The 12386-nt window shown below is 37.7% G+C and overlaps 1 protein-coding gene across 1 annotated transcript in view; it reads left to right on the top strand.

The window, feature by feature from the left end:
• Positions 1-12386, top strand: part of kmt2ca (lysine (K)-specific methyltransferase 2Ca) — a 142408-nt gene that overhangs the window by 21380 nt on the left and 108642 nt on the right. The window contains exons 4-6 of the mRNA XM_073830301.1: positions 300-515; positions 8111-8262; positions 8340-8449. Coding sequence (XP_073686402.1) covers positions 300-515; positions 8111-8262; positions 8340-8449 — 478 coding nt within the window. The remainder of the gene's footprint in view (positions 1-299; positions 516-8110; positions 8263-8339; positions 8450-12386) is intronic.

Genomic DNA, 12386 nt, shown 5'->3' with positions numbered 1-12386 from the left:
TGGAACTGCTTAATGACTTGAGGCAGAACACTCTTCCCAAGTACTTGAATGCAATCGCTTCTGGCTATGAAAGGTCAAATTCAGTTTTCTTTGCCATATAAAATGTGTCAGTGGAATTCATAACGTCGCAAGTTGCACGTTGCATCCTTAGCATTGCATTTTATATTAAGCATGCAAAAGGGAAGCTTGCACGTACAGTGCTGGCCAGACATTCACATCTACATTATTGTTTACTTGGGTTATGTTTCTAATTAAATAGTTGAAAGTCTGAAATGTCATTCTTCTCTTATTCCTTTCAGAGAAAAGCTCTGTGCCTTCTGCTACTGTGGAGAAAAGAGTCTCTTGGGTCAGGGTGAGTTGAAATTGTTTGGACCCACGCCTGGTTACGTCCCCCTGCACATCCGGAACCGCCGTGGCAGCTCTGAGAAGGACGACGATTACCATGACGACGACAATGATTTTGATGACAATGACAACAACCGCAGCCCAGGGCATCGTGGGAGTGGCCTGAAAAAGTGAGTTGTCAATGCTGTTGTCTGGTGAAGGTGCTTTGCACATTTATTGATTTCTTCACACAACAGTTTTTTTTTTCAGCATCTCGCATCATGAGTGATCAATTTATGACCCTGGACCACAAACCCAGTCATAAGGGTCTTTTTTTTATTATTATAATTTATACATCATCTGAAAGCTTTGTTAGGATAGTACTATATTTGGTCAAGATACAACAATTTGAAAATCCAGAATCTGAGGGTGCAAAAAATCTAAATATTGAAAAAAATAAAATCGCCTTTAAAGTTGTCCAAATGAAGTTCTTAGCAATGCATATTACTGATCAAAAATTAACTTTTGATATATTTACGGTAGGAAATTTACAAAATATCTTACTGGAACATGATCTTTACTTAACATCCTAATGATTTTTGGCATAAAAGAAAAATGTATAATTTTAACCCATACAAAAGTATTGTTGGCTATTGCAACAAATATACCCCTGCTATTTTCGACTGGTTTTTTTGGTCCAGGGTCACATATGTTTTAAAAATGACTATTGCGTGTTGTACAATTCTGTTGGGAAGACATATATAGAGGAAAAAAAATGTAAAATTACAGTTTGTTTTGGCTTATTTTGTTGTTTGTACTTAAGTGGCATACGGAATGAGGAAGTACAGAACGTGGTATTCATTGTGGAAGTGGGTTGGTACAGTTCTAAAGTGTTTGATTGACGTGGCTTTTAAGCTGTGATGTGTAATGAGGTTGTATAGAGGTGAGAGTTGAGAAGGGTTTGCAGGTTTTGTTTGCTGTGGGGACTAAAAGCCCCTTGTTTAAAAAGCAATGACCTCAGTGACCCCAGCAGAGCTGAAATAATGCTGAGTGCTGTGCTAGGCACTATCTCATTAGAATGTCCATAATTACTCCTCAAAATCAAACACAACAAAACCGTAAACTAGGTTCATCTTTGTAATGGTGAAGTTTGAATTTTTCCACATAATCTTAAAATGTATTTGTGCATTCATTAAGCATAATACTCTTAAAGGATTAGTTCACTTTGAGAACAAAAATTTACAGATAATGTACTCATCCCCTTGTCATCCAAGATTTTTTCTTCAGTCGGGAAGAATTTTTTTTTTTTTTTTTGAGGAAAACATGTTAGGATTTCTCTCCATATAATGGATATGTATGGTGCCCCCAAGTTTGAACTCCCAAAATGCAGTTTAAATGCAGCTTCAAAGGGTCTTATCTAGCGAAACGGTCAGTTATTTTCGAAAACAAATAGAAAATTTATATACTTTTTTAACCTCAAATGCTCGTCTTGTCTCATCTCTGCGATGCACATGCATAGTCTGTGTGATCCGGGTCAACACAGTTAGGGTATGTCAAAAAACTCCTATCTCGTTTTCGTCTTCAACTTCCAAAAAGCCCTTTGAAGCTGCGTTTAAACTGTATTTTGGAAGTTCAAACTTGGGGGCACCATACATATCTATTATATAAAGAGAAATCCTGAAATGTTTTCCTCAAAAAGCATAATTTCTTTACGACTGAAGAAAGAAAGACATGAGCATCTTGAATTTTTGTTCTGGAAGTGAACTAATCCTTTAATACCTTAATACTCACACAAAGTGTTGCTTCAAACTGAAAGTTCAGAATGTAGAATAATTAATAAGCAAACTTTTTGATGGAAAACATGAAGTAGTAATTATATACTACCTCTATGACTGACTTACTTCCAAGCTAATATTCTTTAAATCCTTTAACTAGAACACAAGTCATAACTAATTTTATTATTCTTTTAAATACTTTTATTTTTATACGTTGACTGCCCTTACTATACATTCACTGTATAGAAAAGAGCAGCCTAAGAAAAGCAAATCATGGATTTAGAATGACATAAGTGGTTAATATTAAATATTCCTTTAAATTATGACAAAAAAAGGCATTAGCTTTGCTGGATGGAATCTGATTACTTAAGTTCTGTGTGACCCAAAACTTGTGTTCTCTTCCATTGTGCTTTGTGATGGAGAGGAATGGACTGCTTTGACCCAAATACGCTGGGAGTTGCTAATGAGTCCAACGCCACAATTCAATTTGGGTCAATTAATTTGGTGCCAGAATTGCCTGATGATTAGTTACTAGATGGAGGGTTAAAGGAGAAATCTATAAGGGAGATTTCCACCAACAGCCTTTCACAGAGTTCCACGTGACCTGTTGTTGTCAAAAATTCCTGTCCACAGCCAACCTCGGGCTCATTGGATGAGTGCCTAATTTGCTCAGCTCTTCTCAACCAATCAGACAGGTCCCAGAGGAACAGTGATGTAATGCTCTCTGTGCAATCTCTGGCAGCCTGCCAACAGGCAGTAGATTGTTGTGTTGGAGGCATCTGATTGGTCGTTCTGAGCTGGAAATGTGCCAGTTATTGACAGAGGAGTGAAAACAATAACAGCTCTAAAAAGCAAACGAGGACCACTGCATATCATTGAAGGTGGAGACTGTTAAGGTGGAGCAGACATGTAAAGCATTGCTGTGAGTTTTTGTACCACGAGACATTGCAGACATTAAAAAATGACTGACACAGAGTCTGTCTTTTTAAAATTTTGGTAACACTTTATTTTGAAAGTCTGCTTTAGATATACTACTAACTTAAGTAACTTTGCAGCTTAGTAGAATGTAACGTGGTAGACACTGGAATGTCTAAAGCCTGCTGTTAAAATATCAAAACCTGGTGAGCAGTGTACATCTGCAACTAACTGTTAAGTCAGCTTCAAGAAACCTCATGAGCGATTTACAGTGCTTTTTGTAGACATCAACTGCTCACAGGAGACCTGTCTCCCGAATGATTTGTTTATTTTACAGTTGAGCTTGTCGCAAAGCATTCTGAGGTTGTATGCTCCACAGAGGATACATGTGATGCTGCCTTTTTCATTGAAGAATGTCTGTGAAGTATAATTGTTTTTAAACCTAGTGAGCTTTCTTGTAATGTCTCCATAAACAGCTGATCTCTAAAGGGTAATTCACACTGCCCCAAAATACACTGACCACTGCCAACAGTCCCCAGATTATTGTACATCGATTCTCAGACATTCAAAGACCAGACACACTAAATGAAACCAAAACAAGCACAACCAATGCCAACAGGGCTATGTTTATATTTATGCATTTAGTGAATTTCAATAGAGTAACAAAAGCAATTTGTCATAGAGCCAGTAATAAATTTGTAATATACAGTGTCAGATGTATTAGACGGCTAGGTCAGGAAAATGGAGGGAAGAAAAATTTTTATTTTCCTTGTTTGTGTGTGTTGTGTGTAAGTTCATTGGGTGTAAGTTCATTAAGGATGTGGGTGATTAAGTGGTTAGGGAAGAGGTGTGTCTTCAGCTTGTTCTTAAAAGTTGTGATAGTCTCAGCAGTTTGGGTGAAGGTTGCCAGCTTGTTTCACCAGGGAGGAGCAGAGAGGGTGTTTGGAGTGTGACTTTGCGTCTCGTTGTGAAAGAACAACAATGTGTCACTCGTTCAGTGACCTTAGCTGGTGGGAGGGAGCATACATTTGTAGGAGTCGGTAGAGGTAGGGAGGTTCTGTTCTAGAGGCAGCCCTGAAAGTGAGTGCCAAAACCTTGAATTTGATCTTGGCCATGATTGGGAATGCAGTGAGATCAAAAAATGTATGAGGTGGGTTCTATTTGGCTGATTGAAGACCAGATGTGCTGCCACATTCTGGTTCATCTGTATAGCATTGGTGGAAGCCATTCTCAATAAAGTTCTGTAAGTGGAGAAAGGAGAGGAGCAAGCACTGAACCTTAAGTAACCCCAGTTATTAGCTTATGTGACTCAGACACTCTTCCTCTCCTTGAAAGATCTGTCTGTGAGAGAGAACTAAAACCTCAAAAGTACCGTACCTGTAATGCATAAGGCAGAGAGGGTGGACAGTAGGATCTGGTGGTTTGCAGTGTCAAAGGCAGCAGACAGGTCTAGTACAATAAGGACAGGCAATTTAAAGTTTACTCTTGCCAACTGAAGTGTTTCAGCAGTGGTCAGCGGAGCCGCCAGTGTCCGCTTTTCAAGCCAGAGTGGTTGTTGTCAAGTTGGTTGTAGTCAAGTTGGTGGTTCTGTTGTATAAAAAACAAAGCAGAGAGCTAATTAGGCACAACTCTTTCAAGAGTTTTCGACAGAAAAGTAGGGCTCTTTGATTTACATATTATTTTGGAATTGATGGGATTCGATTTCAAAGTTGATTCCTTACTGTTGTTTTTGATTCTTTTAAAATTAAAAAGTTTTTTCAATTTGTGACTGCAGGATATAAAGGTTGTAGAGTAGGGGTGGGAATCTTCAGGCACTTCACGATCCGATGGCGATTCTGGGAGTCATGATCCAATTCCAAAATGATTCTTGATCTACATTTTTTCCCCAATTAATTCTTCTGCTGTGCAAATACGTCTTTACAACTTTACACTTTAACAAATTGTAAAAGTGCTGCTTCTATGCTTATTGTTTATAGTTGGAATCTCTGTATGTTAGTACTGCCATCTTAAAAGTAGGGGTATGAATCTTCTACTCGATTCAATTTAATTATAATTTTCATTATTAACATAACATGACTGTGCATCACATTCTCAGTTTTTATTTTTTTATTTTACTGCACATGGCTACATTTTCACATACATTTATATCAAATAAAAGCTGCAATCGAGCTTTAGGATGAGTAAACACAAAGCGCACGTGAAAGTCTGTCAGTGCGTGAGTTTCGATGGTTCTAATAGTACTGCATTCCAAATGGCATAAATGAAAGTATATCTAAAGTAAAACACGGCAGGTGAAGCACACATTGTCAAGCAAATTCTGTGCTATGAAGCTCGCCGCGTCTCTAGTTTGCACACATGCCATATGCGGGAAAAAAACAAGCTCAGAATCGATTATGAAATATCCATAATCGATTCAAAATTGTTGAAGAGAGAATCGCGATGCATCGGAGAATCCATTTTTTCCCCACCCATATTGTAGAGGGGTAGGCTTCATATATAATATAAGCTCTCAAAACTGTGGACAACATAAGCCAGTTCCACCATAAAATAACATCTCTCGATTCCCAATGTTTTGGAATCTATTATTTTTGGCCTGATTACCTGCCCTACAGAAAAGGAGGAGAGACTGGTTTGTAGGATTGAGGTCAGTGGGGTTACCCAAGCCTGTTTAAATGTGGTGGAAAGTTTTCCAGTAGTAAGGGATTTGTTTATGTGAGTTAGCGTGGGTAGCAGTGTTGGTGAGATCTTCTGTAGTAGGTGGGAGTGGATCAGGTCTGAGACGGCTGGCACACAGAACTTTGGAGACCTCATTCTCTGTGAGGGAAGAGAAGAGTGAATTGTGCGTAGGTTGGTTGTGGATAAGTGGTGCACAGAACTGACTGCTGATGGTTACCACCATATTAGTGAAAAAGCTGACAAAGTCATCAGTGGTCAGAAAGAAGGTAGGAGGAGGTGGAGGGGGTCAGAGTAAAGGGGTAACACTGACATCTGATGAATTGGCCTTAAATTAATGATTTTATTCAACAATTTCTTCTGGACTATTTTAAAGATGTGTTCTTTACTACCCTTCTGGGCCTTGAATATGTCAGTTGTGTTGCCTCTTTAATCAAAAGTTGTGGATTTAATCAAAATTATCTCAGTTTGTTTTCCGAAGATGACAAAGGTCTTATGGGTATAAAAGGACATGAGTAATTAATAACAGAATTTTCTTTTTTTGGGTGAACTATCCCTTTAAGGCTGTATCCTAATTCAAAAACAACCTAAGAATGATCTACATAGGCAGCAACTTTACTGACAAATATACTTTACTGACAAGTCCTGTATTGCGAATCATTTAATTTAGATTGGAACTTCCCGTATTGTGAATCATTTGATTCTTCAGAACTTCAGAGCAGGTTCTTAAATCCTTCCGTCAATTAAATTCGCGATCCACACTCCAAGTCCTGATCTGAAATGATGGTTCGCGAATCATGTTTCACTGTTTCAAAGTACTTCAACCGGATTGCATATCATGAATCGCGTATTGCAATTTGTGAATCATTTGATTTAGATCAGAACTTTGAAACACGGGTTTGCAAATTATTTGACTTAGATTTGAACTTTTGTATATCGCCTATCAATTGACTTAGATTGAAACCTCAAGTCACATATCGCAAATCATTTCTTTTAGATCTGAACTTCACGTATAGCAAATCATTTGATTCAGATTGGTTCAATCATGAATCATTGTGATTTTTTTTTTTTTTTTTTTCATTTGAACATGTCAGTTGCATTGCTGTTTTAATCAAAAGTCGTGGATTTAATCAAAATTATTAATTTGTTTTCTGATGATCAGAGGTCTTATGTGTATGAAATGACATGAGAGTAATTAATGACAGAATTTTCATTTTTGGGTGAACTATCCCTTTAAGGCTGTATCCTAATTAAAAAATAACCTAAGAATGATCTACATAGGCAGCAACTTTACTGACAAATATAGCTTTTTACATGAAGCGTGCGGTATACTCAGCTACACTTGATTGGAGTACAGTTTTACATTAGCACGTTGCTAAGCTAATAACTTACTCTTAATAACATACTCTTAGGTATAAAATACACGGCATAATCAGACATTGGGTAAAATAGATATGTTTATCATATTGCACAGATTTTAATGTGTTTTAGTAGAAAATCAAATGTTTCAATCAGTGTTTCTCTCTGGCTGTCTTGAATCAATTTCTAAATGCATTCTTAGATTGTCCTATCAGTAAAGGATGCATGTGATGCAGCCTTGACACTTTTTAGATTTGTTGCCTGATATTTGGAAAGGTCGATGCCTTAAAATTTTAGGAACCTCAGTAGGGAAAATACTAATTTGTGAATGACTCCTTCAAGTGTATTTCTTCCTTATGTAATGTTAAAAAACACCAAATCCAAAACTCATAATTCTTAAGTCAACAATATAAACCAAAGACGTTAATAGAATTGTTTCAGAGTCATGGAGTTTCTATACAATACCCCTAATAACCCCAATGTCACGCCTCCTCTGATGCAAATCTTTTTAAAGAGGAAGTAGCCCACCAAACGGTATATTTATATTTATGCAGATGTTCTGGACAGAAGAGGGATCACATACAGTAGTCTTTCATCCTGTCCCCGCTGCAACCCACTTCTGGCTGGCCCTCTTCAAACCGGCTCCCTTTTTAAATGTTAATTCCTTTTTTTCCGCTTCTCTGAGTCTCTGTAGCTCACTCTCTCAGCACCACATCCAAGCAGCTAGTCATTCCAGCCCCCCACCCCCTTTCCGGCTCTCTTTCGTCCTCTCTCTTTCTCTGTTTCTTTCATACTTTGCTTCTAAACAGCCAGTCCTTGTGTAGCAGCCAAGTATGATAACCCCATACCTCGCCGTTGCAGACAGGGCTTCATGGATGTTGTAGTTGCACCGTAGGCCTTTTTGAAACATGACTGGGATGATGACATCTAGAAATAAATTGCCAAGTGTTTGTAATCTCACAAAGGAGCGGACAGCAATAGCTGTCACCTTCAAATATTGTTTTGTGACTCTTTCAGCGTCTTTACAGGTTAAACCTAATGTGTCCCTTTGCTTCTTTCCTCAGGGTCAGCTCTCCAGACAGCGGCCTGCACTCAACCTCTGCTCCTGGTAGTACAGACCCCGCTGCTGAGGAGCCCGGCCGAAAGTTCTGGGATGAACTGGGCCAAATTGGCCTTCCCGATGAGATTAACGTTGCATCTTTATTCGACCCCACTGGTAGGTAAACCTACTCTAGTGTCACTGTTTGTATCTTTCAGTGGCTAATGGTGTTTATTCTTCGTTTGCACCTGCAGGCCAGTGTTGCGCTCACTTGCGCTGTGCGGCCTGGTCGGAAGGTGTATGTCGCGGGGAGGGACAGTCTCTGCTGAATGTGGACAAAGCAATTGACTCAGGGAGCACAGAGGTGAGTGACACCCAAACCAGTGTGTTAAAATGTCTTGTCGGCGGATTTGTTTGTGCTTTTAACTTTGAAATGGTTGCTCTGTTAACTTGTACCCTTTTTTGGCCAACATGCCAGCACCCATTTTGGCCCTATTCCATGTGTGTCTACCAATGAATAGGTAGACTATTGAATTCTGTGTTTGTCTTGCTGGTCTCCAACCAGTTATGTTGGAGGCAGAGGACTGGGACAATTTCTTTACCAAATAAACATTATTATGTGTAATGGCTCCGCCATTACAACCAACCAGTTGTATTATGAAAATAGGTATTTATTTTTAGATTTAAAGATGATATTTATCAGTTATCATTTATCAGAATTAACTATTGATGTTTAAATATTAACTTAAAGGAGTAGTTCACTTTCAGAACAAAAATTTACAGATAATGTACTCACCCCCTTGTCATCCAAGATGTTCATGTCATTTTTTCTTCAGTCGTTAGGAAATTATGTTTTTTTTTTTTTTGAGTAAAACATTTCAGGATTTCTCTCCATATAATGGACTTCTATGGTGCCCTTGAGTTTGAACTTCTAAAATGCAGCTTCAAAGGGCCTCAAATGCTTGTCTTGTCTAGTTTGGCAAGATGAGCATTTGAGATTAAAACGTATATAAGTTGTAAATGTTTTCTGAAAATAACCAATCATTTCACTAGATAAGACCCTTCTTTATCAGCTGGGATCATTTAGAGCAGTGTTTCTCAACTCCAGTCCTCGGGACCCACTGCTCTGCACATTTTGTATGTCTTCCTCATTTAAGGCACCTGATTTTGATCATCAGCTCATTAGTAGAAAGATTCATGAACTGAACTGAGTGTGTCAGACTCAGAAACATACAAAATGTGCAGAGCAGTGGGTCCCGAGGACTGGAGTTGAGAAACACTGATTTAGAGCCCTTTGAAGCTGCATTTAAGCTGCATTTTGGAAGTTCAAACTCGGGGGCAACATAGAAGTCCATTATATGGAGAGAAATCCTGAAATGTTTTCCTCAAAAAACACCATTTCTTTACAACTGAAAAAAAAAAAAATACACGAACAGCTTGGATGACAAGGGGGTGAGTACATTCTCTATAAATTCTTGTTCTGAAAGTGAACTACTTCTTTAAGTGAGCATTAGATGACTTCAATGATAATGTTATATTACGTTGATGATCTAAATGTAAAAAAATAGGGGGAAAGAGCGTGCACGGCTAAACATCTAGTAACAATCAATTAAAAAAATTATAAAAACGTCACTGAACTAATACAACATGATAACTGATGTGGTATTAATATATTTAGCACATGCAGAAATTCTGTAGAGCAGCAATGTATTCAGGGTTCATATAACATGCTTAAAGAGCTTGGTGTACTTGAATTTGACTTTTGAAAATGTAAGGCCCAGAAAACCCTTGAAAATAACAATATTACTGAAGAGGTACTTAAAGAGTGCTTTAATTATTGAAAGACAATGTATCTATGAAAAAAGTGACTTCAGAGCATGTATTGTGAATCATTTAATTTGGATTGGAACTTCAGAGGGGGTTCTTGAATCATTCAGTAAATTGAATTTGCAATCCACGCTCAGAGTCCTGATTTGAAATGATGGTTCGTGAATCATTATTCAGATCAGAACTTCAGAGTTCGCAAATCTTTTGCTGTAGATCAGAACTTAGAATCATTTGATTTAGATTGGGATATTGAAGCAGTTTGGCAAGTTTTTTTTTTTCATTATACAGTAGAAAACATCAAACCATAAATAAGATCCAGTAAATAAGTTCTTAAAAGAAAGTGGGGTTCTGTGATCAGCACTAAATCATTCAGCCCTAGTTGAAATGTTCTTGAAAGTCCTGTCATAAAACTATCGAGCTAAACCAGTACACTCTTTAAAAGAAGAGTGAGATTAACGTTGCGTCTTTATTCGACCCCACTGGTAGGTAACTGGGGTCTTTATTCTGCCCCACTGGTAGGTAGGACTTAGATTAGAACTTTGCATATCTCAAATCAATTGATTTAGATCGGAAACCTCAAGTCACGTATTGCAAATCGCTAAATTTATATCGGAACTTTGCGTATTGCAAATCATTTGATTCAGATCAGAACTTCAGAGTGGTTTGCCAATTTTGTTTTTCTTAAGCAGTAGAAACATCTAAACCATAAGTAAGATCTCTGATTGAATTGCTTGGAAAGTCCTGGAACTCTATTTTACAGAATCTGTACGAACCCTGTTTATTGCAATCAGCCATTCACTGTTACTTACTTGATTTACATTTCAAGTAAACAAATCTTGCAGTGTACTGTTTCTTTATGGGCAGGTTTTATAGTAACAGTACGCCATTGTTTCTCTCTGTGGTCTTGTTGGCTAAATTGGCAGAGCTTCACTGAGCCCTTGATCTAGCATCATTTTAATGACAAATGGCTATTAGTGGGGTTGAGTGGCCCAGTGTTTGCGCCAATTTGTATTTTTGAATGTAGTTGCAAACCTGAGCTATAACTTTCCCTGAGAGTAATTTTTGTGGAGGAATGACAAATACGCTCACTGTTGATTAAGTATTCAGAGTTAATCATGAATGGGGTTATTATTGGCAGTGGAAGAGACTGGAGAGGTTGTGTCGGTCCCCTGGTCTTTAAAATATTTTCTAATTAGGAGCAGAGCAGTTCAGAACTGCCACAGCCGTCTCTCTCTTGTGCAACTCCACTAATTAACACAATGCAATGTGGCAGACGCAAGGGCACATGGAACCCGGGTAGGGAAAGCACATTAGGAGTAATTAATTTTTATATTCTCTTCACCTGGGATCCGATTCTTGAGGAAAACACATAGCATGTATTCAAATGTGTGGCTATGCTACATAAAATACAGTTTGGATCTGTCAAAACTCCAACAATCCAAATAGAAACTCGAGCTTTTAGTAATTGTTGTCCATGTTTTCTGACATGAGTAATATGTCAGCTGCCTATCCTTTTGTTTTGGTGTTTTTGCCTCTGGCACACACTAATCTGATATGTCTTGCACATACAGGCTTTACTCTGCTTTTCTGTAAAAGCAGAAGCTGATAATGAGTCTGTAGGGACAGTTGTTAAAAAAAATGATCAAAATGATGAATTAGCTTTACGTCACACTTGGTTTTCTCTAAATGCGAGACCATTAGACTGGTTGCTCTGCAGCTTTACCCATTTAGCAGCTTTATCGCCTACACGTAAAAGCTGTTCAGTAATCTAGTGGACTTTGGCTGAATGTTTTGTTACTGTTTGTCAGACAGAGAACAATTTATTACTGGGGTGACCAAGGTCTTTCATGGTAGACCTTGTCATCTTAACACCAAGCCCAGTTGATTTGCTCTATGTTTAGAAGCTCACAGCCAATGGAACATTGAGTATGTTTATATGGACAACAATATTCCAATATTAACATGAATAAGACAATACTCTGATTAAGAGTCAACCATGTAAACTAACATTATTGATTACTTTAATCCAGCTAAAGTCATACCTGAAGTAAACACAAAGCTTTGGTTTCTTTTTTCTTCTTCTTCTACAACATGGGATTAATCAATGCTCTTGGCTGATTAATAGTTTTTCTTTTATCATAGTTTATAGTTATATGGTAACATCCCAGCAAACACAACATTTTTTTCACGTTGTGAAAAGGTTTATATATATATATATATGTGACCCTGGACCACAAAACCAGTCATAAGGTTAAATTTGACAAAAATGAGATATATACATCATATGATAGGACAATATTTGGCTGAGATACATCTATTTGAAATCAGAAATCTGAGGATGCAAGAAAATCAAAAAGACTGAGAAAATCACCTTTAAAGTTGTCCAAATTAGGTTCTTAACAATGCATATTACAAATCAAAAATTACATTTTGATATGTTTACAGTAGGAATTTGACAAAAATCTTCATGGAAC

Source organism: Garra rufa, chromosome 24 (assembly GCF_049309525.1).
Source record: "Garra rufa chromosome 24, GarRuf1.0, whole genome shotgun sequence".
Lineage (NCBI taxonomy): Eukaryota > Metazoa > Chordata > Actinopteri > Cypriniformes > Cyprinidae > Garra > Garra rufa.
This window is presented reverse-complemented; position numbering and strand designations above follow the sequence as displayed.